General features: G+C 44.7%; 1 protein-coding gene across 3 annotated transcripts; it reads right to left on the bottom strand.

Moving 5' to 3' along the window:
• Positions 1–378: 378 nt before the first annotated feature.
• On the bottom strand, positions 379–25,005 carry IL10RB (interleukin 10 receptor subunit beta). 3 transcript variants are annotated; one of them, XM_058523027.1, is made up of 7 exons: positions 24,905–25,005; positions 23,519–23,642; positions 19,040–19,197; positions 16,657–16,823; positions 13,051–13,198; positions 5,885–6,042; positions 379–1,341 (listed from the first exon to the last, which is right to left on the bottom strand). In XM_058523027.1, the coding sequence occupies exons 1-7, from the start codon at positions 24,951–24,953 to the stop codon at positions 1,003–1,005; spliced, it is 1,143 nt and encodes a 380-aa protein (XP_058379010.1). In that variant the 5' UTR covers positions 24,954–25,005; the 3' UTR covers positions 379–1,002. The 3 variants fall into 3 exon arrangements, with proteins under 3 accessions (XP_058379010.1, XP_058379011.1, XP_058379012.1); XM_058523028.1 differs by having other exon boundaries at positions 16,657–16,757; XM_058523029.1 differs by lacking the exon at positions 5,885–6,042 and having other exon boundaries at positions 1,199–1,341.

Below are 25,005 nucleotides of genomic sequence, written 5' to 3'. Positions count from 1 at the left end.
ATCTGTTTTATTGGGCAATCTGGCCCAGAGGAAGGGGCATTTGTTGCTGACCTAAGTTTGTGGTGTTAAAGTCATACCCATGAGATTATGTTGCTGGTAAGAACTGCCATTTATGGGGTGTCTACTCTGGGATGGCACTGGGGTGGGCATTTTTCATGGAATATTGCTAATCCTTAGTCCAGGTGAGGAAACTGAGAAGTCACAGGCCAGTAAGTGTCTCAGGTGGAGTTCAAAACCCAGGGCTTTCTATTCTTTGAAGCTTCCTACACACTGAGAGCTCGTGGATGCTGTTAGGCCCTCACACCCGGCACGGTTCCTGGCTGACAGCAGGCAGGGACCAAGGAATGCCCACTGAATGAATGGCACACAAGAGCCTCATTCAATATCTGACAATTACACAAATGTAATATCATTAACACATACGGATTAAATAGAGAATAAAACCATAGACCACCAGCATTATGTAAAACACATGCAAGTAGAAAAATAAGTCCAGTGGAAGTCTCCCTGAGAATCCAAAACGTCTGCGCTCTGTACAGCGTTTGCTGACCGCTTCTGCGTTGATGCTGTTTTTTTGGATCCGTCTATCGGCCGTCTGGTGGGATTTTACAGCATCTCAGTTTTTATTCCTCATTTTATTTCTCACCATTAAAACTTGTTCCTTATATCAGTGAGCATCAGAGGCCTAAAATTACACTCTCAGGGGCCAACTATTTTTTTTAATCTTTAAGGTCTTTATAAAGCAGCCAGGTTCCAAGATGGAGTATTTTTGCCAAGTGAGCCTTTCTTTCTTTTTTTGCTGAGGAAGATTGGCCCTGAGCTAACATCTGTGCCCATCCTCCTCTATTTTTTGTATGTGGGACGCTGCCACAGCATGGCTTGATGAGTGATGTGCAGGTCCGGGCCCTGGATCCGAACCCGCGAACCCCGGGCCGCTGAAGCGGAGTGTGCGAACTTAACTGCCACACCACTGGGCCAACCCCTGAAGTGAGCCTTTAAAATCTAGCTCTTTGGTTGTTCAGATGTTGTCCCAGCGTCTGAGAGTTCTAGATTTGGGGTTTGCTTAGGTGGTCTTGGCCCTTGTTTGTTGCTCTGATCATCGTCTGAGGCAGATGTGAGAAGTAGGGGGTCACTGTGCCCAGCTGAGTGTGTTCCCCCCTCAGAGACGAGCTCGAAGGAGTCCTGCCCAGATGGGGTCCTGGGGCTGCAGCCGTCCCCAGGATTAGGCTTGCTGCTTCCAGAGACTTCCGTAATGATACTCAGTTTGTCAAAAACTTCATCCTCATCAGAGGGTGGGAAAGAGAAGAACAGAAGCCTGCTGTGATGAGGGTGGCCCAAAAACTGCAAGAGAAAAACAAAGTTAATAAAAAATGTTCCCATTTCTTTTTCTGGGCTTACAAAGATTTTATACAGAACTCCTGGCTGGAAAATGCTGTTTTAAAAAAACGTGACAATAACCTTCTGACAGTTCCTCAAAAAATTAAAAATAGAATTCCCATATGACCCAGCAATTCCACTTCTGGAAGAACTGAGAGCAGGGTCTCAAAGAGATATTTGTACACCCATGTTCGGAGCAGCATTATTCACAACAGCCAAAGGTGGAAGCAGCCCAAATGTCCATCAACGGATGAATGGATAATCAAAATGTGGTCTATCCATACAATGGAATATTATTCAGCCTTAAAAAGTAAGGAAGCTCTGACGTATGCTATAACATGGATGAACCTTTTGCTAAGTGAAATAAGCCAGACACAAAAGGATAAATACTGTATGATTCCACTTGTACGAGGTATCTAGGATAGTCAAATTCAGACAGAAAGGAGAGTGGTGGTTGCCAAGGGCTGGGGGTTGGGGAATGGGGAGTTAGTGTTTAGTGGGGACATTTTCTGTCTTACAAGAAAAGAAGAGTTCTGTGGATGGATGGTAGTGATGGTTGCAGAACAATGTGAATGTACTTAATACCACCTAACTGTATACTTAAAAATGGTTAAGATGGGGGCCGGCCTGGTGGTATAGTGAAGTTTGTGCACTCTGCTTTGGTGGCTTGGGGTTCACAGGTTCGGATCCTGGGCACAGACCTAAGCACTGCTCATCAAGCCATGCTGTGGCAGGTGTCCCACATATAAAATAGAGGAAGATGGGCACGGATGTTAGCTCAGGGCCAATCTTCCTCAGGAAAAAGAGGAGGATTGGCAATAGATGTTAGCTCAGGGCTAATCTTCCTCACCAAAAAAATTTAAAAATGGTTAAAGGGGCCAGCCCAGTGGCGCAAGTGGTTAAGTGTGTGCACTCTGCTGCGGCGGCCCGGGGTTTGCCAGTTCGGATCCTGGGAGGGCACCGACGCACCGCTTGTCAAGCCATGCTGTGGCGGCGTCCCATATGAAGTGGAGGAAGATGGGCACAGATGTTAGCCCAGGGCCAGTCTTCCTCAGCAAAAAGAGGAGGATTGGCAGATGTTGGCTCAGGGCTGATCTTCCTCACACACACACAAAATAAATAAAAATGGTTAAGATGGTAAATGTTATGAGTATTTTACCACAATTAAAAAAAATTTGACAATAAATCTGCACCACATTTGCTAAGTGATCACAGGTTACCCTCTGACAGTTCCTCTTGTAAACTCGGAAGGAGATTATTAGGACCATCATGATGCTGCGGGGCTGGCGCAGCCTGGGCGTCATTTCCTCTAGGAAGCAGGGATGTCGCAGGGCCAGGATAAATTTGTCTTGGAATAACAAGCAGAATCTCCTGTGCATCCTCAGGCTGAGTTAGGGGCCCTCTTTGGTGCTCCCCAGCATCCTGTGTGTCCCTCAGTTTCAGCCCCCAGCCCTGCATTGTCCACTATGGTAGCCAGGAGCCATGTGTGGCTACTGACCACCTGAAATGTGGCTTGTTTGAATCAACATGTGCTGTAAGTGTGAAATACATACCAGATTCCAAAGATTTCATATAAAAAAAAAGTAAATGTTTCAATAATTTTTTTTTTTTTTTGGTGAGGAAGATTAGCCCTGAGCTAACATCTGTTGCCAATCCTCCTCTTTTTGCTGAGGAAGACTGGCCCTGGGCTAACACCCATGCCTATCATCCTCTACTTTATATGTGGGAGGCCTGCCACAGCATGGCTTGATAAGTGGTGCGTAGGTCTGCGTCTGGGACCTGAACCTGTGAACCCTGGGCTGCTGAAGCAGAGTGTGCGAACTTAACCGCTATACCACTAGGCCGGCCCCATATAATTTTTAAAAATGTTGATTACACGTTGAAATGATATTTTGGATATACTTGGTTACATAAAATATATTTTTAATATTAATTTCATCTGTTCCTTTTTACTTTTTATTTTTTTTGCAGGGAAAGATTTGCCCTGAGCTAATATCTGTTGCCAATCTTCCTCTCTTTTTTTTTTCCTCCCCAAAGCCCCAGTACATGGTTGTATATCTTAGTTGTAAGTGGTTCTAGTTCTTCTAGGTGAGCCGCCGCCACAGTATGGCAACTGACAGACGGGTAGTATGGTTCTGTGCCCAGGCACTGAACCCGGTGAGCACCGAACTTTAACCACTAGACTATCAGGGCTGGCTCCCTTTCTACTTTTTAAAAAATGTAGCTACTAGCAAGTTTAAAACATATGTGTGGCTTGTGCTAGGTTTCTATCTGGCACATTTTATGGATATTGACCCCTCATGGTTTGTCTCTCCCAGTAGACGGGGCTAGTTACAGACAGGAACCATAGTCTAATTATCCTAGTCTCTCCAACCATTTGAACAATGAAGATGCCCATATATGTTTCCTGAAATATCTGATTTCACAGTCTCCATTTTTCACCCTTGTAGCTCTATGCTCTTAATCTTCAGGTTGAGATAGAGAAACATTCTTTAAAGCTTTGCATTTTTAACTTCTCCTCTCCAACTGCTGACTCCTAGTTGCACTTGCAATTGATCAGTCTGCTCCCCTCTTAATGGAATCTCCACCTTCAGCCTTCTGATATGACTTAATTAAGCCCTCGGCGGCTGCACTGTCTATTGGTGTGAACTTGCAGGATCCCCTCTTACCAGCCCTCACCACCCCCACCAGCCTTGAGCAGCAGATGGAAGCGGGGGGCGGGGGGGTGCAAGAGGAATTATGTTCTGTTGGGTAAAGGAGAAAGCTGGGAGGAGTAGGAACCTCCCCAAATCCTCAGATCCAGTGGATTCATAAGAACAGATTAGAAGCCACCCTTGATTCTCCCGGGAAACGGCGAGAGGAGAGAAGAACACAGGAAGATGCGCTAGATCTCAAGAAAGCAAACAGCAGGCTGGTCTCCTGGCTGGACGCGCACACGGAAGTGGGGTGAGCTGGCTCAATGTATCAGTATTGGATAAATCTCCCTACTGCTGTTTCAACTAAAAGTCTCCATCCCCAGCAAATCTCCCTAAATTCAAATTAAGCTCTAGGTCTACATTATGAGTCAAACTGGAGAATCTGGCGATTCGAGGACTCTGATGTGCATAGGTCCCTGGCGTTTCCTTCATCCTCACTCCTCTGGCCCTTCTCCAGCACCCGCCCCCGTATTTCTCAGATATTACAGGGGCTGACTCCAGAGTCAAGTCTGCAAAGTCTTCTGGCCTGGAGGCCAGACCTCACCCCACTGCCCCCTCTAGACGAGCTTATGCTTGTCTCCAGCTCTGATTTGCCCGGCGGCATGTTCGTCCCATCTGTTCTTTCCTGTCTGACCCGTCTCTTTGATGGCGAAGCCAGAATAAAAACAGCAAGCCAACAGTCTTGCTTCCTCTTGGCTCCCCACTTACAAAACACTGTCTACCCAGAGCAAAGGGCTGCCCCTCTTTGTTCTTCCTGCTGCAAATGTGGCTTCTCAAAAGCTCCCCTGGCTCCAGCGCTGAACTGGCTGAGTCCTCTGTGGTGACTATCACAGCTCAGCCTCTCTCTCTCTCCCATCCTGCTGCCCTCACTTCCTTAGGGGTATTATTCCCAAGGGTACTCCTCATCAAGCCTTCTGAATGCAAATCTCGGTCTCAGAGTTTGTTTCCTGAGGAATGAGACCAAAGATAGGTTCTTTTTGGGCTGGACTTGGCATTTTAAGTGTTAGTGTATATCCAGAATTTCATTTCTTAGGGCCTCTTCAGTCCTACAGTCTCTATCCAGGTACATCCTTTCTTCTTTCTAAACCTTTTGAAAATAGCTTTCCTAAAGTCTAGGATACACATCCCGTAATTGCAGTCACTCTCAGATATACCCAAACTGAAAACACACCTGTCTCTCCCCCTATTCTCTCCCCCTGGTTGTTCGCTGGCACTTAGTCTAGAGTTTTCTCTTCCTTATCTTCTCTCTGAGCTCTGCTTTTTCTCTTCCTGTCCCTGAACCATCACCTTTGCTCCTTGACCACATGTGGCTTTAGGCAGGGAAGGTCGGAGAAGGAACATCCAGGTTGCAGGGAGGGCTTCCAGAACGGACCTCTGCCTCCTTCCTTAGGGCTGTTCCACGACCACGGACTTCCATGAAATGGGTGCTGGGGAATGGACCACCATGCAAGACATGTGTCACCGCCAGGAAAAGAGGCTCTGCTAACTTAGGCAGCCCTGACTTAAAGGAAAGCCCTTCAGTGGTGTAGTGGTTAAGTTTGCACGCTCCGCTTTGGCAGCCCGGGGTTTGCGGGTTCGGATCCCAGTTGCGGACCTACACACCGCTCATCAAGCCATGCTGTGGCAGCGTCCCACATACAAAATGGAGGACGACTGGCACAGACGTTAGCCCAACAATAATTGTCCTCAAGCAAAACGAGGAAGATTGGCAACGGATGTTAGCTCAGGGCCAATCTTCCTCACGAGGAAAAAGGGAAGACCCTTCCAATCAGGGTTTTCTCATCCACCTCTGGCTCCATCCTACCACCTACCTCTTTCAGGTGCTGAGGAAGAGCATTCCCTGGGGAGAAGGCGTACTTGGTCTTCTTGTAAATGCACCACACCAAGGCAGAGCAGCCAAGGAGAAGCAAGAAGGCCACACAAACTGAGGCTGCGAGGACAATGGCGACGATCCAGGGGGAGGGTGTTTCTGCAATGACGACAGGGTGTGTTACGCTCTTGTCATGCACAGATCGGGTCACAGCGACCTCAACAGTATTTTCGCCATCACAATCCAATGGCAATCCCCGGAAAGAGGGCCCACACGTTCATCTCAGGAAGGCATGAGGAGGAAACACAGCAGCTGCTCGAGGATCCACAGGTTGCCAACAAGTTTCATCCCTTTCCTACCTTCTTCCGGTTTGGTTTCTGGCATGATTGCTGATATACTCAAAAAGAATAATAAGCAAGACCTCTGGTGCACTTTATCTACTCGCAGGGTAGCAATGAGCGTTCCCAGTCCGGATAAACCTCTTCTGCCTTGAAGCAGAAAATAGGACTCCCCGGGGCCCCAGAGCCTGAATTATACTGCAGTGTTTTATACTGAGAACTGCAAGAGCTCTTGGCGCGGATGACTCCATCCAAATCCCTGCACTCAGAGACTTGCCCAAACTCCAGTGTGGCCTCTAGCGGCCTAAAGGCCGCGCTGCTGGGCCCACTCAGCACCAGTCTGGAAAAACTCAAGGCTGCCAAAAGAATTACCATTCGTTCTGCCAACACCTGACCTTCCTTTCTTAGAGCACTTACTATAAAATGTTTCATGATCGTAAATCCTTCCTCTGTCCCTTTGAGATGAATATGTATCTCCTACAATCCAGGAGCCTCTTTCTCAAGAACTTGAAAGCAACTCCTTTAAAATGCAATCATCAGGAAGGAGTGACCCGTCTCCCAGTCTCTGTGGGAGGGTGGAAGCCTAACTTGACAAATGTCAGTTAGCATTAGACACAGATGGCCGAACTGACTGACCCTCATGCTCACTTTTGCAATTTTTCACTTCCCTGACTCTCTGTTCCCTTCCCCTCCTTCATTCTTCCTTTTTTTTTTTTTGTGAGGAAGATAAGTGCTGAGCTAACATCCATGCCAATCCTCCTCTTTTTCCTGAGGAAGACTGGCCCTGGGCTAACATCTATTGCCAATCCTCCTCCTTTTTTTCTTTCCCTTTTTCTCCCCAAAGCCCCAGTAGACAGGTGTATGTCATAGTTGCACATCCTTCTAGTTGCTGTATGTGGGACGCCGCCCCAGCATGGCTTGACAAGCGGTGCGTCGGTGCGTGCCCCGGATCTGAACCCGGGCTGCCAGTAGTGGAGCGCGTGCACTTAACCGCTAAGCCACGGGGCAGCCCCCATTCTTCCTTTAAAATGCCCGGTCAGCACTTTCCCTTCCTGCAGTCATTACTGAATAAAATCCATTTTTACTGCTTTAACTAAGTCCGGCTTCATGTTTGACAGCATCCAGGATGTCGCCCTGGTCATTCGTGGTCGTAGCTCCCTGGTTCAGCACTAGGCCCCTTCCCTAGCTGCCCCGGCCTCCTAACCTCTCTGGGCCCAGCCCCTGGCAACCAGCACCACCCTCCTGATCAAAACCCAAAGCATTTGGTGCTGAGAGAGGCCAAGAGAACAAGCCCTGCTCTGTAAGCGCAAGTCATTATTTGGGGGGAAAAAGGCATTTCTTCGTTACAGAGAAAGGGTTCAGAAAAAAACCCTGAAACAGCAAATGGTCCTGGAGTGACATGCTGGCCCCTCCCAGCACTTACCACTGTGCGGGGCTCAGAGACACTCCCTAAAGGGCAAAGGCTGGGCGAGCCTGCCTCCCTTCCTCCCTGGTTCTTTCGTGTTTTAATTCACGCTGGCAGTGACCTCATAATCTTTCCAGTGTACGCCCTGGCCCAGTTCAGAGGAACTCCTTATCCGTTTCCCTATGAATTCTTGTTTCACTTACTAGTGAGAAGAAATGTTCGCATACTGAGGTATATGGGGCAGCCATTCTGGTTTAAAACTGATTCGGCTTGAACTAAAGAAGCCTGCCTTATGGCCTATCAGACATACACTGCACATCTGCTTTAACCATTAAAGAATGCATTAAACATTATCTGAAAGTAAAAGAATGCACTCTTTTAAGATAAGAATGCATCTTTCCCCTTCAATGAGGCCAGTTTCTGTAAGCCCGTATCAGTATTCCTGAAGATAAATTCCCTTTCCAGGACATCTGGGTGGTGTTGACCTACTAATTTGCAACTGCATACCTCTTTGAAACTTTGATGAATATGTATCCTGGGCATGTTTAATGACTGTTCTTTGTTCTCAAAAGGTATATGACTGTACTGAAAATCATGTTTCTCCAGAATGCTTTCTTCCCTTGTGGAAACTGGGTTATAATCCTCAGGCTGGCTCAAAAGTAAAAACTCTTTTATCCTTCTTATCTATAGAAGGGTTATTGGTAATTTGCATCCACACCAGACTCAAGGGGAGCTGTCTTCTAACCCACACTTCCAGCATGTTCGACTCAGACATGTTTTCTTGGCAAATCAGGGTCACGTCACAAGTGAGCTGGTTGGAGTGGCCCCCAGGCTATACCCTAGCTGATACTAGGATTGACATCCCAGCTCTTGAGGAAGTTCCAGGATCCTACTCCTCCGTCTTTCTATTTAATATTTCTGTAGCTAATTAAGACGCATCAGAATTACTCATTGAATGCTGATTAAAGGCTGATTAAACACTGATTGCTGGGCCAGCCCGGGCATTGTTGATGACACTGTGATGAGGCCCTGGAGGGCAGCGTCTGGGTCTCCTTGTGTCTCCAGCCAGGACATCTGAGCATCTTAGACAAGGACATTCCACAGGCACACCTGGTTGATGGTTGCAAAATTCAAAGGACACTTCCGTGACTCACCCCGAGAAAGAAGAGGGGAAGGAGAGAGGACCGTGCTTTACACAGGCTGTGAACTGTGGGAGAATCTATTAACCAACACCCTCTGCGTAAAGCTAACTTGTTGCCGCTCCATCTAACCACACTATTGGGCAGGTGAATTTTTTCTGCTTTATCTGCAGGGAAATCATGCCTTCTCTTACCTAGAGAATGCATCTGTAAATTACAGGAAGGATAACCTGGGCTCAGACTGGTCTACGTTCTGTTTCATCCCTGCCATTTACTAGCTGAGCGACTTTGGGCAAGTTACTTCACCTCTCTGAACCTTCATCTTCCAGTCTGTAAAAGGGAAGAAGAGCCTTACAATGCTCTCATTGAAAACTTGTTGTGAGGTTTAAATGAGACAACTATGTTTAAACAAACCTAAAATGATGTTTGACAGAAGCAGATTTTCAACAGGTTAGACTTTTCCTTTTCTTTTATAAAATGTTTGGATTTTGTCAGTTAATGGGTAATCACTTATAGTCACAAAATATTTGAAATATTTTTCTTTTTGGTCAAATTGTATGCCTCAAGCCAGGTTTCATGACATAAACCTTTAGGAATATTTAATAATGTGATTCTAATAATGTCATTATTAATAATAGTAATATCCAGGGGCTGGCCTGGTGGTGCAGCGGTTAATTGCATGCGCTCCGCTTCAGCGGCCCAGGGTTCGCAGGTTCAGATCCCAGGTGCGCACCGATGCACTGCTTGTCGAGCCATGCTGTGGCGGCGTCCCATATAAAGTAGAGGAAGATGGGCATGGATGTCAGCCCAGGGCCAATCTTCCTCAGCAAAAAGAGGAGGATTGGCATGGATGTTAGTTCAGGGCTAATCTTCCTCAGCAAAAAGAGGAGGATTGGCGTCAGATGTTAGATCAGGGCTGATATTCCTCACACACACAAAATAATAATAATAATAATAATAATAGTAATATCTGACATGTATTGAGGGCTCACTCTGTCGGGCACTGTTCTGAGTCCTCCCAACCCTGCTGTGGTGGCACCGTTTCATTCCCCCCATTTTGCAGATGAGGCGGCTGAGGCACAGGGCAGTTCAGGACGTGACCCACATCACACGTTACGTTGGAGTTCACAGCGGGGAAGGATGGGACACTAGGTGATCCGGGCATGTACTCAAAGCCTTGGGAAAGCAGAGGGCAGGTGTGTAGAGGAAAGATGGATGCCTCCAAGGTCAGCAACTCTAGTGATTCAAGCAGGATGGGGCTCCCACGGTATGGAATTCTAATTCATGTGGAAATGATTCAAGAGAGGAATAAAATGAGAGAAAATAGAGAGACTGTTAAAATAACTTGTGGCCTAGAAAATAACTTGAGGCACATAAACGGCCGGCTTCTTGTTATTTAAAGATGCTGTTGAGAAGTTCAGCCAGCTCAGACTATGGGAGGAGAAACACAGGCAGGTCCACTCTGCCACTGACCTGGGGCCTGCAGAGGCAACGCCCTGAGTTGGGGGCTACAGAAAAAGAAAGGAGAGTGACAGAGAATTCTCTCCAGAGAGACAGCACGACTCTTATCTTCTGCGGGGCTCTGCAGTCCTGAGGAAGCTTGCTAATACAATCACAGAACAGCTTTGGATGACACTGGAAAGACTCTGGGCCTGGGAGAGGTGGAAGAATGCTGGATTCAAGCAAATAATTTGTGCACTTACAAAAGAAGGAAAAAAAAACAACAACAAGACTCGGGAAACTACAGGCCAGTAATCTTGATGCTTACTGATGCTATCTCCAGAAAAAATACAAATATTCCAGAATGGATAATGAAGTGGTTAATTACAAACCCTTAAAAAAGATAAGGATGATAACTAAAAATAATAACATTAGGGCACCAAGAAGAAATTAGCTCAAAGTGGCTGATTTCCCTTTTTTGGACACGGCGACTTGTTGCTAAATTACGGCATATTATAGGCTGGTTTTTCCCAAGCTGTGTTTCCCGGATTGCTAATTCTCAAAAAATATGTTGAAAGATCAAATACGCTAAAAATGCTAACGTACAGGGCGACTATTCTGAGAGGGAAATACAGGCACCACTGTTTCCAGGCACACCTGACTACAGGGCTCCTCTTTCGAGAAATATCCATAAACACTCATGGGACACAGTTGGGGCAACACTGAACTTGGCATTGGGTATCGATCTCCGCTGATATTTGCTCAAGTGTTTCATAATCACCTGGCGGACAATAAAATAAAACAACTTATATGACAGTCCACTATGTTCAGATGGATGGGTGACCGGTAAGCAAGCAGCTGGGCAGTCTCAAAGAAAGCTGTGTCCTAGAGCACACCAACTGTTTAAGTAACAAACTGGTAAGGATCCTGAAGCTCTTCCTAGCAAATTAGTAGATGAGACCAAGCAAAATTGGGTGAGAAATATGTTCAGTGACAAGAACCCTCATTCAAGAAGAATTGCATCAGCTGAAATGATGAATAAATGTGACTGCAGCATTACAATTTTCGCAGAACTGCAGAGTGCCACAGAAGATGGAAAGTTTTGCTCTCTCTCTGGAGGGAAATCTTTATTATTCTCCTTCATATTTTTGTAGCCCCCAGATCAGTGCCTTGCTCCCAGGAGGGCCTCGGTAAATGCGAATGGCCAGGAGTGGACCTGCAGGTATTCATCCTTCCGTGGTCTGAGCTGGCTGAGCCTCTGGACAACATCTTTAAATAACAAAAAGGCCTGTCACCAACAGGCACGTGAAAAGATATTCAACATCATTGATTATTAGGGGAATGCAAATCAAAACCACAATGAGATATCACCTCACCTGAGCATATCAGAATGGCTATTATAAAAAAGACAAGAAATAACAAATGTTGGAGAGGATGTGGAGAAAAGGGAACTTTCATATATTGCTGGTGGGAGTGCAAACTGGTGCAGCCACTGTGGAAAACAGTATGGAGATTCCTCAAAAAATTAAAAATAGAACTACCATATGATCCAGCTATTCTACTTCTGGGTATTTATCCAAAGAACACGAAAACACTAATTTGAAAAGATACATGCACCCGTGTTCATTGCAGCGTTATTCACAATAGCCAAGACTTGGAAGCAACCCAAGCGCCCATCAACAGATGAATGGATAAAGAAGATGTGGTATATATACATATACATGGAATACTACTCAGCTATAAAAAAAAGACAAAATCATGCTATTTGTGACATGGATGGACCCCGAGGGTATTATGCTAAGTGAAATGAGTCAGATGGAGAAAGCCAAATACCGTATGATTTCACTCATATGTGGAAGATAAAAAAGCAACAAACAAATACATACACACAGAGAATAGACTGGTGGTTACCAGAGGGAAAGGAGGATGGGAGACGGCAAAAGGGATGAGTGGGCACATGTGTGTGATGATGGATGGTAATTAGACTTTGAGTGGTGAACACGATGTAGCCTACACAGAAATCAAAATATAATGATGTACACCTGAAATTTTAATGTTATCAACCAATGTGACCTCAATAAAAAAATTAAATTAAAAAAACGAATAAAATAAAAAAAAATTTAAAAAATAAAAAGGCCTGTCATTTGTGTGCAGACATCTAGGCCACAAGTTTTATCACCTCGTATGCAACTGCAATGCGTCTGTATGTAAATGATCTCAGTGTCTAGGCCAACTGGTACCCTTCCTTCTCTCTCTTTTCCTCCTTCCCTTTCCTGCTCTGTTTTTAAAGAAACACCAAGAGTGGAGACACTCTGTTAGACACTGAGGTGCGCGTCATATGTGAAAGACTCTGCTGAGGTCCTGGTACCATATTTTACAAGAGACCTTGAAGCAAGCAGCGCTTGCTGAGGACGTGATAGAGCTTCCAAACTCTCCCCATCACGTGTCTGAAGGAGCTGGAGACGGGCAGCCTGGGAAGGAAAGGCTTCTGAGGGGTGTGATGGGGCTTGACCTTGCTGGGTGGTCTTGGGAGGACTGATGAGACTTGCTTCAGGGAGCCCGAGAGGACAGAATGAGCACAGCGGAGGTGGGTGCCCGGAGCTCCCTGGACAGAAGCCACGTCCATCAATTGCTTTGGTCTAAGAGTGAACGAGCTAGCTGCCTCAGAAGGTGGAGGTCTCCTTCCCAGCATGAAGTCGATCAGTCAGGGTTGAACTGGGTTGCACTTTGAGCTGGATGTGAATATCTAAGGAGTCTTCCAACCCTAACACCCATTGGGAGTCTATATAGCTGTTTAAAATGCTCAGAGGAGGTAGAATCACAGGCCGTGCATCTCAAGACTCACCGTCAATGGTTGTTTCCTCACAGACAGCCTCACTCCATTCCCCGGTTTTGTTCCGATCAGGAAGAAACCCTTGAACTTGAATACAGTAAGTTGTCCATGGCTGAAGATTTCTGAGGACCTCAAAGTCATATTGACAAGTAATCGGATACTAGTAACAAAGACAAAAATAAGAACATGTCTCAGCAGTGAAGGCACACCATCTTTTTTTTCCCCCCACACTTAATAGTTATAATCTTTATCTCAGGCTCAAAATAGGAAGATGAAGGAAATAGGTGCTCTCCCAGTTCATTTCAGAGAACCCTGATACCATTCTAAGGGATGGGGCAAGGACTGACTGTGGTCCTGACCAACCCTCTCACTTCCTGAATTTTCTAGTTTAAATGACATACAAAGCATTCCACCTCCTTTTTTAAAAAGATAAACCAGTCGTATAGGTTGAATTGTATCCCCTCAAATTCATATGCTGAAGTCCTAATTCCTAGTACCTTAGAAAGCGACTTAGTTTGATATGGGGTCTTTACAGAGACAATCAAGTTAAAATGAGGTCATTAGGGTGGACTCTAATCCAGTATGACTGGTGTCCTTATAAGAGGAGGAAATTTGGACACAGACATGCACACAGGGAGAACGCCATCTGAAGATGAAGGCAGAGATTGGGTGATGCTTCTGTAAGCTAAGGAACCAGGTTACCAGGAAACCACCAGAAGCTAGGAGAGAGGCATGGAACAGATTCTTCCCCACGGTCCTTGGAAGGAACCAACCCTGCCGACACCTTGATCTTGGACTTCTAGCCTCCAGAACCTTGAGACAATACATTTCTGTTGTTTAAGCTGCCCAGTGTGTGGTACTTTCTTACAACAGCCCTAGCAAACTAATACACCAGTAAGACTCAAGGTGGTTTTCTTTGTAAGTCAAGAGTGTGTTTCTGACCCTGGCTGCCGGTTCTCCTCTGAATCACTTCTCCACTTGTGCACCTGGGCTGTCCTCCTCCAGCGGCCCCACCTCACCTCAAGGGCACACACCACAGCCTGTCTCTGGTGCAGACAGTCCTGAACCATCTTAGTTTAATGTGAATATAAGATATCATAATTGACGATACCTTCCTGCATTTGAGAAACCAAAATAGTTCCAGGCAAAATAAAGGGGATTGAAAGAGTATATGTGACTCGTGTCTCCATCGTGGTTATAATTTCCTCACAGAAGGGTCCTATGCAAAATTTGTTACATGAATAGGAACTTCAATATAAAGTGAGCACGGACTCTTATTTTATTTTATTAATTGTTATTTTTCTTTTGGGATTGGGTTTGTTGACATCTTGTCTGTAGTCCTTCATTGTATGAGAAACCAAGCTCATCGAGGGCAAGAATTGGATTATACCAATTGAATATGTATAACTTCTAATAATTAAAAACAAAAATAAAAACAAAAAATCCTGGCTGTCATTTCTAGAAATCCAATACCTCTAAAACCTTACAATGCTATTTTTTCAAAGACTAAACTCAGAAGCTGGCCCATAAGTGGCAGGAAGAGAAGAAGGCAGCACAGATGTGAAGGGACCTGCTTATGTCCCTTTCATGGCTTTTTCTAGCCTTCTTTCACTTCTGGGCAACTTCTGGTTTTATCTTCTCACTTCCTCCCATCAGGAAGAAACAGAATTTCCAAAAGCCTTTTATACTCTTAGTTTAGGGACCTAACATGGCGCCTTCTCATAAACATTTACATTCCAAAAGGGAACCATATTGTCTTATTCCTTTCGGGCTGCTATAACAGAACATCACAGACTGGGTGTCTTATAAACATTTATGCCTCACAGTTCTGGAGGCTGGGAAGTCCAAGATCAAGGCACCAGCAGATTTGGCGTCTGGTGAGGACTTGCTTCCTGGTTTATAGCCGCCATCTTCTGGCTGCGTCTTCACGTGGCAGAAAGGACAAAGGAACTCTCTCAGGTCTCTTTTATAAGGGCACTAAACCATTTATGAGGGCCTCACTTTTATGACCTCATGATCTCCCAAAGGCCCTGCCTCCTAATACCATCATGTTGGGGATTAGGTTTCAACATATGAATTTGGGGGGAGGACACAAACATTCAGTTCACAGCACATGTAAACTGGAAATGGTGACACTGCAGGCACCAGTGAGGGAGGACCAGGGGAGCAGGCAGCCTTTCCAACACCCAGCATGTCACATCAAAGGTTTCCATACAACAGTGCAGACAAATGTGTAACCAGATGCCTGTGCTGTGGGCATATTCCAGACAAGGAGCTAAAGATAAACTGGGTTTTGTATTTCAAGCTTGGTGCAAGAGGCACCCAGGCATGGTAACTGTGGAATCCAATCTTTATTTCAAGTACACTGCTAAGTCCTTGAGTGGCGCAATCCCGTCTTATCTTTGCATCCTGGAGCTTCACAGAGACACTTGCATTTGATAAGTGACCATAAAACTAATTTTTCTGTATTGCTTTCTAGGCATACATTTCCTAGGGTCTTGACTATAAGCAAAATTGTCTATTCTGTGAAGAAGGCAGATATCCTGCATCATTTTTAATGGATCATTTTTTAGGCAGGAAAAATTAACTTGAGATTTTTTTGGGCTACGCAGTATGTACATATAAATTTAATTACATCATTCCTAAGACAATACATATGGGTGACCCTTTCCTCCCAAACTCTTGAGAATTAAGTGATAAAATCAACATTTAACAGCGAGGAGATAACACATATGTAACTTAACTTACATAACATATATGTAAGTCAGTTTAGGACCACAAATGCCCTTTAGATCAGAGGAACTAAATATAAGAATAAAAGTTGACCAAGGATGAATGAAAATAGCCTTAACATGTCTACATAAGGGGAAGGGGACCTCACGTATTGACGATATACATTGTTCAGGCAATGGAACAAGTTTATTTTTTTCATTATGTCATTAAATTCCCCAACAATCCTATGAAGCCGGTTAGTATCCCCACTTTATTAATGAAGTGGGTTATTATGCTCATTTTGCAGACATGAGGAAGTTGAGGTCAAGAACATGACCAGAGTGAGACAGTGACAAGGGCAACATTCCAGTGGAAAGTGGGTCTTTCCACTCCCAGCCCATGTTTTTAAAGGAACTGTCCCCTGAAGAGGAGGAGAGGAGGAGAGCAATGGAGTGGGGCTGCCCTGACCACAGACTTGACCATTCTGTGGCATACGTGGGGCACGAGGGTTCGTGACATGAAACAGTAGTCACTCAGCTGATCATCTGATTCAGCTGACTCCAAGTTCCCCCAGCAAACCACTGAGTCAGCTCTGCCTTCTGCAACTTCCCTTCAGGGAGGGAAAAGCCTGCTGTCACTGAGCTAGCAACCCTGGAAGTCTTCTCTATGCATTTCCCTTGGGGTCCAGGAAGCGTGAGCCAGAGATACTGATCATCCTTCAGATTGGGAATTTCTGGCGCTCAGAGGACCAGGCCTTAGATCCTCTGGACTGTAAGGTACTGCCACCTTGCAAGACCCTGACTAGTGACCTCTTGGACTCCTCTTTCCATTGTCATGGCCTCAGACTAACCCTGAACAAAGAACAGGGAGCTTATGTCTTGAATACATATGATTCGCTGAGCTTACCTTTTCATCAGAGCCATTTTTCCAATATTGCACATTATAAGTCCATGAGTCATAAATATTCCTCATGGTCCATGTTTCAGGTTCATTCTCAATTTGGGGGGCTAAGAAACGCATATGTAAAGAATTAGCAAGTGCTTCTACTTGCAATCCGGGAGGTCCAATAACGGCTAAGTATGAGAACAAAACGACAGTAAAAAATCACATTTTAAAAATGTTAACATTTATTTTTCATAACTGTGCAGACCACTTGGTCTACAGAAGTACTCTGCTCTTTGATATACCATTGCTATGATGTTGACTGATGTGGCTAAGGAGGGTAGTTGCGTTTTATTTCTTTAAAAAAATCTGACAAACTTTGCCTTTATCAATCAGGTTTAGTCCATTTATATTTATTGTGATTTCTTATATATTTGGAATTATTCCAACTATATTATTTTGTGTTTCCTGTAAAGAAAACTTTTCTTTTTGGCTTTTTCCTCTCCTCTTTTTTCTTTCTGTTGGGTTGAATTTTCTTTATTTCCTTTGCTAGGTTGGAAGCTACAGATGGTATTTCTATTACTTTTAGTGTTTAACATATATAATTAACCATATACCTTTTCCAACAAAGGCTGAAGCTGTTGCCTTCTGAATGCTCTTTTACTAGATATTCATGTGGCTGGCCCTTTCATTTTGTTTGGGTCTCAGTTCAAATGTCACCTCCTCAGAGAAACTGTCTCTTATCACCCTATGTAAAGAGCAGCTCCCATCACTTCCTGCTTCAGTACCTTGCTTTATTTTCTTGAGAGCCACAGTCACCATCTGTCATAAAATATGTATCTATTTGTTTATTATCTGTGTTCCCCATTAGAATGCATGCTCCACAAGGGCAGGGATTTTATTTTGTTCACTACTGTAGCTTTAGCACTAAGAATGTACCTGGCACACAGTAGGTCCTCAAAATTAATTGTAGAATGAATAATAAATGGCTCGGGGCAACTGGACTGTTTGAGTTATAGCCTGTATTCTTCTCTGGCTGCTGTTACTGTTTGGGGGCTGCTAATGGGCCTGCTCCTGGCATTCTACCTTGTTTCTAATCTGCTAGTAGCAGAAAACCGCATAAGAAAACTTAATTAGATATTTTTCCAAAGCAAGTATAAATAGGTTCCATGTGACATCTTGAAGCACTTTCCTATCATATAAACTTCAAGAGGCAAATATCCAACGTAGGGTAGTCACTGCTAAGAGCGCAGACGCAGGAGCCTGGGTCTGAATCGTTGCTCGGCCACTTATTACCTGTGTGACCTTTGGGCAAGCTGCCTATCTATTCTGTATCAGTTTCTAAAGGAAATTTTCATAGATGGGCCCTAAAATTTGGAACCAGTCAGGACCCAGTGAGTCAGTCAGCAATTATAGGAGCAGAAACCTTGTACTATGTTTTGCAAACTTGACCATTCTTAAGCTATTTGTATTTTTTAGTGTTCATTTTTTCTTAGTTTATATAAAGATACCTTTAGAAAAGATAATATAACTTTGATAATTTTTGACTCCAGAAATAAGAGTTTTTTACCCGAACCTGGGACAGAATTGGGAAAGGGCAGAAGGGCATCCTAGCCCCATTCCCTACCAGGTAGGGTGAAATTGTGGGTGCCATGGGGGTCTAGAGCAGGGGATGATATAAAGACCCCTCCCTACATTGACAATTCTTCTAAAGCTTCTCTCTATCTACTCCTTGGAAGGCTGCACTTGAGTTTTGTTAATGTTCTTGTAACTCCTTATCCTCTTGTTCTCTCAATTGCTCTATGGCGGTTTAATTAGTTTTTAATTTCTGATGTTCTAATTATGTTCATCTCATGACCTCTGGTGAGTTACCAGGACCCTCCAGATCTAACCTGGGAACATTCTTTTCAATGCTTACTAGCCAGCCTGACCCAACTCATCTGCCATCAGCTGCATCCATCCCTCTGTCCTTCATTCTGGATAAGCTGGCTGTCTGTATCTGGTCTTCTTATCTCCACATCTGCCCAGAATAACCTTTATTCTTCTGCCTATCATGTCACATTTCTTTAAGTCATAATTCCAAATTGACTTCCTCCCAGAAAATTTACTACATTAATCCTTCCAGTTCTTCTCATTAATAGTACTGGAACCAACTCATTCTCATGCTCAAGGCACTAGTTATTAAATTTATATTTAAGTATTTTCTTGACTTTATGCTTATCCTTTCCTGTCTCTCCCACAAACTTCTTAAAAGCCATAGACCTCTTTATCATCTTCCCTAAGCTCCTTGTGAAAGGCCATCTACTTTGTGAGTACTCAAAGATTTCTTGCCGATGGGCCAACCAATGGGAGAAAAACTGATGCAAGATGATGACATTACAATGAAATGGGAAACAAAGTGGCTTACTGTCATCCACAGGACAGAAGGTGATGTTTACCCAGTCTGAATGCTCGTCCTCAAATTCAGCCCTGACTCGCAAGGTATGGTCACCATATTTGGAAATACTTGAGAAATCACATTCCGTCAAGGCAGTACTTGTGCATATATCTTGGAATTTCCTATAACTACAAAATCAGAAAGAATCATGAGAGTTCTAACTCCAGTCTCTCTGAGGCTAACTGGTGCTTTATTCCCTCTGCCACCAAAGGATAATGCAGGATAATGAAAGAAAAATAAAGCAAATTCTTAATCATCAATTTTGATGAACAGTACACATCATTTATATGAACGTTTTCCAAACTGTGCTCCATGAGAGCACATCTTAATGATCCTTGAGATATCATAAGACATTTTGAAGCTGGGTACCTGAGAGTTACTGTAAATGTTCAATAAGAACACGATCACCCTTCGACCTTGTTCCCAACACAGACACAGACGAAAAGAAGTTAATTTTGTTAATTTGCTGTTTTCTTGCTTAATTTGAGGGGTGACTCAAGAGTCATAAGGATTTATGAGCTTGTTTTGCAGAGGAAAAAAGATGCCTTCAAGGAAGTTACAATCATCAGATAACCAGCGCCCAGCTGCCGTTGATGCCCAGAAGTCTGACTGCCCAAGGGCTTATCTGGAGTGAAAGAAATAGATTTCCCCCTTTGTTTCTCCAAAACTCCTCCTCCCAAGTCCCTTAGCTCTATAGAACTCCCTGCTTTCTTCTCTTATTAAGGTGAATTTGAGAGAACTTATCTTCCTGCCTTCTCATTTTGGCCAACTGGAATAAACTTTTCTCCATCTCCAAGCACCAACGTCTCAGTGATTGGTTCTTGCGCATCAGGCAGAGGAACTTGAAAATAAGAGGTTTGGTATGTTTCAAAAATAATCCATCGTGTGGTCAAACAATTTGGGGCAAAAACTGGGTGAAACATAAACAGGTGTCTGTCTTCACAACAGAACTTTCATACTCTAAGTGAAAGTTTCATATCAGAGACTTTCATATTCTAATGAGCACGTGCCTCTCCAAAAAGGAGTTGAGTATTCAACATATTTGACCAAGAAAACTTCCTTCCTTGATTATGTATTTCTGAAAGCAGTGGGACACGGTTTGTACAATATTGATATACACAGATTAGCCAAAATAAGTACCTTACAATGATTTAAAATAATGTCTTATAAGTGACTATTGTTCAATTACTTTAGAAAAATTGTAAAACAATTAATTGATCTCAGATCTCTAGCCCTGACACCAACCACTGAAGGGAGCATGGCAGAAACATGAAGTGGATGAAGAAAAGGGATGGTTGGAAACACCTACCAGGGGCTGCAACTTAACCTCACAACAGCCTGAAAGGTGTAATAAGCTCCACCTGACTTAAGGAAACCCAAGCTCTTGTCTTGCAAAGAGTGAGGATTTTGTCTGACTGGTTCCTCAGTACTCCTTCTGGTCTTGGTGCTAAAGCCGGTTTGGCTGCCTTTAGAGGTGACAATGAAGATGATGCTGATGAAAATAATAACAGCCAACACTTGTCAAGCACTTAGGTGTCAGGCGAAGTGTCTTATCAGTCTGATCTCACTGAATTTTCACAACCTCAGGAGGGCAGAACCGAAGTCACTCCTATTTCATAGACGAGGCACAGGCCTGGGGAGACTAAGAAACTTGCCCAATGGAACTCAAGTTTGACTTTAGAGCCCACAGTCTCAGGGCCCATACTATACCCCATCACACTCCTAGTAGGTAGAGATAATTAGGCTCATACTATTTTACAATCTGCCCTTTTTTCACTTAATATACTACAAACATTTCTCCATCAATCAACTCTTCATGGCTGCCTCACAGCCCATCATTTGGAAAATCCAAGGGTCATTTCATTAAGGGGGTTTTCTCACATGGGGTCATATCCTTCATTTAAACCAGTGCATCAGTTGGCTGGAACACAGAGTATTTCAAAAGTTGTTTTCTAATAACTTCTCTTTCACTAGGTCATTTTTATTACATTTAAAAATATTTTTCTTCCCATTAAATAGGTAATATGACCCATTCCCCATATTTATACCTCATTGCTTTAGATGGTTGCATATTAAAATCACCAATACATCCTCTGAAGTGCCCCTCCTCTGGCCAACCCTACCCAATGCATGCATATAACAGAGTCTGTGCTATGCAACCGCTCAGGCTAAATTCTAAAGAAATCTCTTACTGAGCCAGAGAAGAGTAATCAGATTTTTCAGGATCAGATGTCTTCTTCAAGGACACACCCAGTGCATGCCACGCTTGGTCTGCACTTCCAGGCTGAGCAGACTGGAACCCAGGCATTGACTCTGTTACTGGGGAGTCTCTGGGAACTCTCATCTAAAAGACGAACACCCCAAACCAAACACCTCTACTCCAAAGGCAAAGAAGCAAAAAATCGAAGAGCCAAAAAATAAACTCCAGAGGAGAGAGACAGACAGAGAGAGAAGTTAATTTTCCACGGTGAAATCTCTAGAGCTATCAAGATCGAGCGGAGAAAACACAGAGATGAAATTGTAAAACCAATCAGTGCTAGGAAAAAAATAAGTCGCAGAATGACTTAAGCCCTTGGGAAAACTGACAAAACTGGACTATGGACCATAGATTGGATGAAAGTATTTTATCAGTGTTAAAGCTGCTAATCTTGGTAACTGTACTGTGGTGATGTAAAAGATTATCCTTGCTCTTGTGAAATACACAATGAAATATTAAGGGCCAAAGGCATTATGTACCAGAGAGAGGGAGAGAGACAATGTGGTGAACCTGAAAAATTGGTGAATCTGGATGTGAGCTGTTTGGAAGTTCTTTGTACTATACTTGAAATTTTGAAATGTTCTGTCGTCTTGGAATTATTTCAAACTAAAAAGTTAAAAAAAAAAAATGTAAACAAGGCCCATCTTATTCATTTTTCTGCTTCTTCGCTGACTTAGCAGGCCTTGGATAGGTTTGTGAAATGAAAGCTGGATGAGAAGGAGTGTGGGATTAATGGGATCCAGGACTCACAGTGGGTCCTGCCTCACCGAAGGGTTGTCTATCTTTGTATGTTTCTGAGTCACATTAGAAGCAGGTGTGTTGGCTCATCAGCCTTTGTCCTCCTGCTGCTGTCTGCACCTGGCATAAAGGTGCATCACCTGCAGTCCAGCTCGTGGTATATGGTGGCAGGCTGCCAGAGGAGGGCTGGCACAGGGAAAAACTGATAGGCAGGGCAGGGGGTCAAAGCACCACTGAGATAGTCGCTTTGAGTGACACTCATCCTTCCTTCATAGGCCTCTGCTGTTTTCAGAGAACAGAGCTTATAAAAGCCAATAGCTGTCTCACTTGCAATTTCAGGAAGTAGCCATGGAGTAACCAAGCACCCACTACGCAAACTATCTGCACCCCGCAGCACTGGAGTGTGCAGTTATAATCTATTGGAGGGGGTGGGTGGTAACACAGCAAGGGCCTTCCTCACTGCTTTGCATATCTCAGTTTTCTTGGATAGCTTCCAACCATAAATTGTTGATTTCTAGCAATACTACTTGATTAACTGGAGATGTTATCAGCAGCATTTTTCTCTTAAAAAACATCAATTGTGACAAACCTGATCCATTTGCATTGCAGTAGGCTACCACTGTGGCCAATGACACCCACACCCACAAGATAAAATGTATCTACCAGGCAGCCCGGTGGTAATCACCAAACCATGAATCATCACAACAGGAAAAAGTAAAAAGGATTTTACTTGTCTGTTTTCAGAGAACAGAGCTTTCACAAGAATTTCCCCGAAAGAAAGAAAAAAGCCAGGAGAGAGGCTCCCTGTGGGCTGTCATGGTCACGTGGGTGACAGCAATCAGATTCTCTCCCGTGATCCAGCCCAGGGCCACTATCCTCTGAAGCCTTCCTGCCAAGAGCACCCCAGAGCCACGTGGGGGATCAGAATTGGCCACTCCAAAATGTGTCTCTTTGGCTTGATTATTTTTGAGGAGAAAAGAATCTGAAGGAAACTTTGACCTTCTTCCTAACTGCCTAAAAGAATTTAAAATAGAAGGCCTGTTCCCAGGACAGTCCATCACCACAGATAACTCTGGATATAACAGACTGGGAGGATCCTCGCCGAGCTCATTCTTATCAAAGTTCTCTCTCAGGTCACACTGTCTGTAGATGGCCCAGCAAACATTTGTTTATCAAACATTTGCTTTTCTGTCTCCACGTGAATTGCCTTCCTCCTCTTTGAAGTCCCAAACCACCACCCCCAACATCCTGCTTTATCTTTAGCTGAAGATGGTATTTAAGGTGATGGCTTCGGCCACTTTGGTGAGTTACTCAGTTTTCTTGGGTTTCTCCCATGTATACATGTTATCAAACTTTGATTTTCTCCTGTTATTCTGTCTCACGTCAATTTATTTCTTAGACCAGCCAGAAGGACTTAGAGGGTAGAGGAATAGTTTTTCCTCCCCTACACCCACCTTTGGTATTGAGCTCTGAAAGTCAGATTCCCTTTGGGAAAAGCAGGAGACTCCCACTGTAGAATGTTCCTGAAATTAACTGAATTCATTCTGACATTTTCAGGAGGTGGCACCATTCCTAATGCTGTAAAAATAAAGGGAAAACGTTTGCAACTTTTTTCCTCAAAAAGGATGCCCCAGGAAATGACCATGTCCTGCACTGGGCAGTGTCTCCCCTAGTGCTCCATGTCTTCAAATGGGCACGTGGGTGAGGGAGAGACACATGGTAGCTGTGCTGAGGAGTCTAGGTTTTACTTGAAGAGCCACGAGAAGAAATTGCTGGGGGTGGGAGGGAGCAGAGACCCAGAGGGAAGTGGGGATGGATGAGGGTGACCTGGATTTGGGTGGTGGTAGAAAGGTGTGAGGGGGTGGGTAGATGGATTTTAGGTATATTTCCAGAGGTATAAGCTCCAGACTTCCTGATACATTGGGTGTGGAGAAGCAGAAGTTAATATCCATTCCTGGTTTAAGCATCTGATGCCCTGACTGGGGCTGGCGGCAGGGAAATCAAGAATCCTATTTTACAATTTGCATTAGGTTTGAGAAGCTGGAGGGTGTACAAATAGGAATGTCAGAAACAGCTGGATGAACAAGCCTGGAGCCCAGAGACAGATTTGAGCTAGAAAGAGAAATCATTTTTAAACTTTTAAATAGAAAATGTCAAACACACACAAAAGTAGAGAGAGTATAACAAACCACCACTGGCCCATCATCCAACTAGTGCCAACCGAAATATAAAGTTGAGAGTCACGGTCCTAGCTGGTATTTAATGCCAGGGCTCTGCTGCTAGCCCCCAAAGTGGCGGTGTAGGGGAAGAAGACAAGAGGGCTCCGGCATGACCTTGGCTGTAGAAAGATCTGGGAGAGGTGGAGAATCCCAAGTAGAAACAGCCTGAGACGCAGGAGGAAAACAGGGCGAGTGTGGTACCCGGGAAGGCTAGGGATGAGTTCATTAGAAAGGAGGGAGGGGTCCACTGTGTTGTCTGAACTTGGGCAGGCAATTTAGAGCATAGGAAAGGTTTCACGGGATTGAGAACTCAGAGTCCACACAGCTGCGGAGGCGAGGGGCAGAATTCAGTCTTGGGGTGCTGAGGATTGAATGAGAGGCCATGGCGACCCGATCAGTGCGCCTAGGGGTCCGATCGGGGGTCGCCCGTGGGGCCATCGCTGCCGCGCGTCGTAGCAAAGCGCACCTCGCCGGGCCTCCCGGTCCCCAAACGCACCTCGGGTGGGGACGCGGCGCCGAGGCGGGTCGGGGTCCCTGCGCAGGCAGCCAGGCCCGGGAAGCCGCGCGGACGAGCCCGCGCCCCGGAGATCGCCCGGCGCCCCCTCCCCGCAGGCCCCTCACCTGACACCAGCAGGCAGCCGCCCAGCCAGCTCCGGAGGCTCCGCGCCATGGCCGCGCCGGGTGCCCAGGAGGGCACTCGGGGCGCCGCGGGGCACACGCCC

The sequence above is a fragment of the Diceros bicornis genome, chromosome 27 (assembly GCF_020826845.1).
Source record: "Diceros bicornis minor isolate mBicDic1 chromosome 27, mDicBic1.mat.cur, whole genome shotgun sequence".
NCBI lineage: Eukaryota > Metazoa > Chordata > Mammalia > Perissodactyla > Rhinocerotidae > Diceros > Diceros bicornis.
Note: the sequence above shows the minus strand (reverse complement) of the source record. Positions and strands in the feature narration are given on the sequence as shown.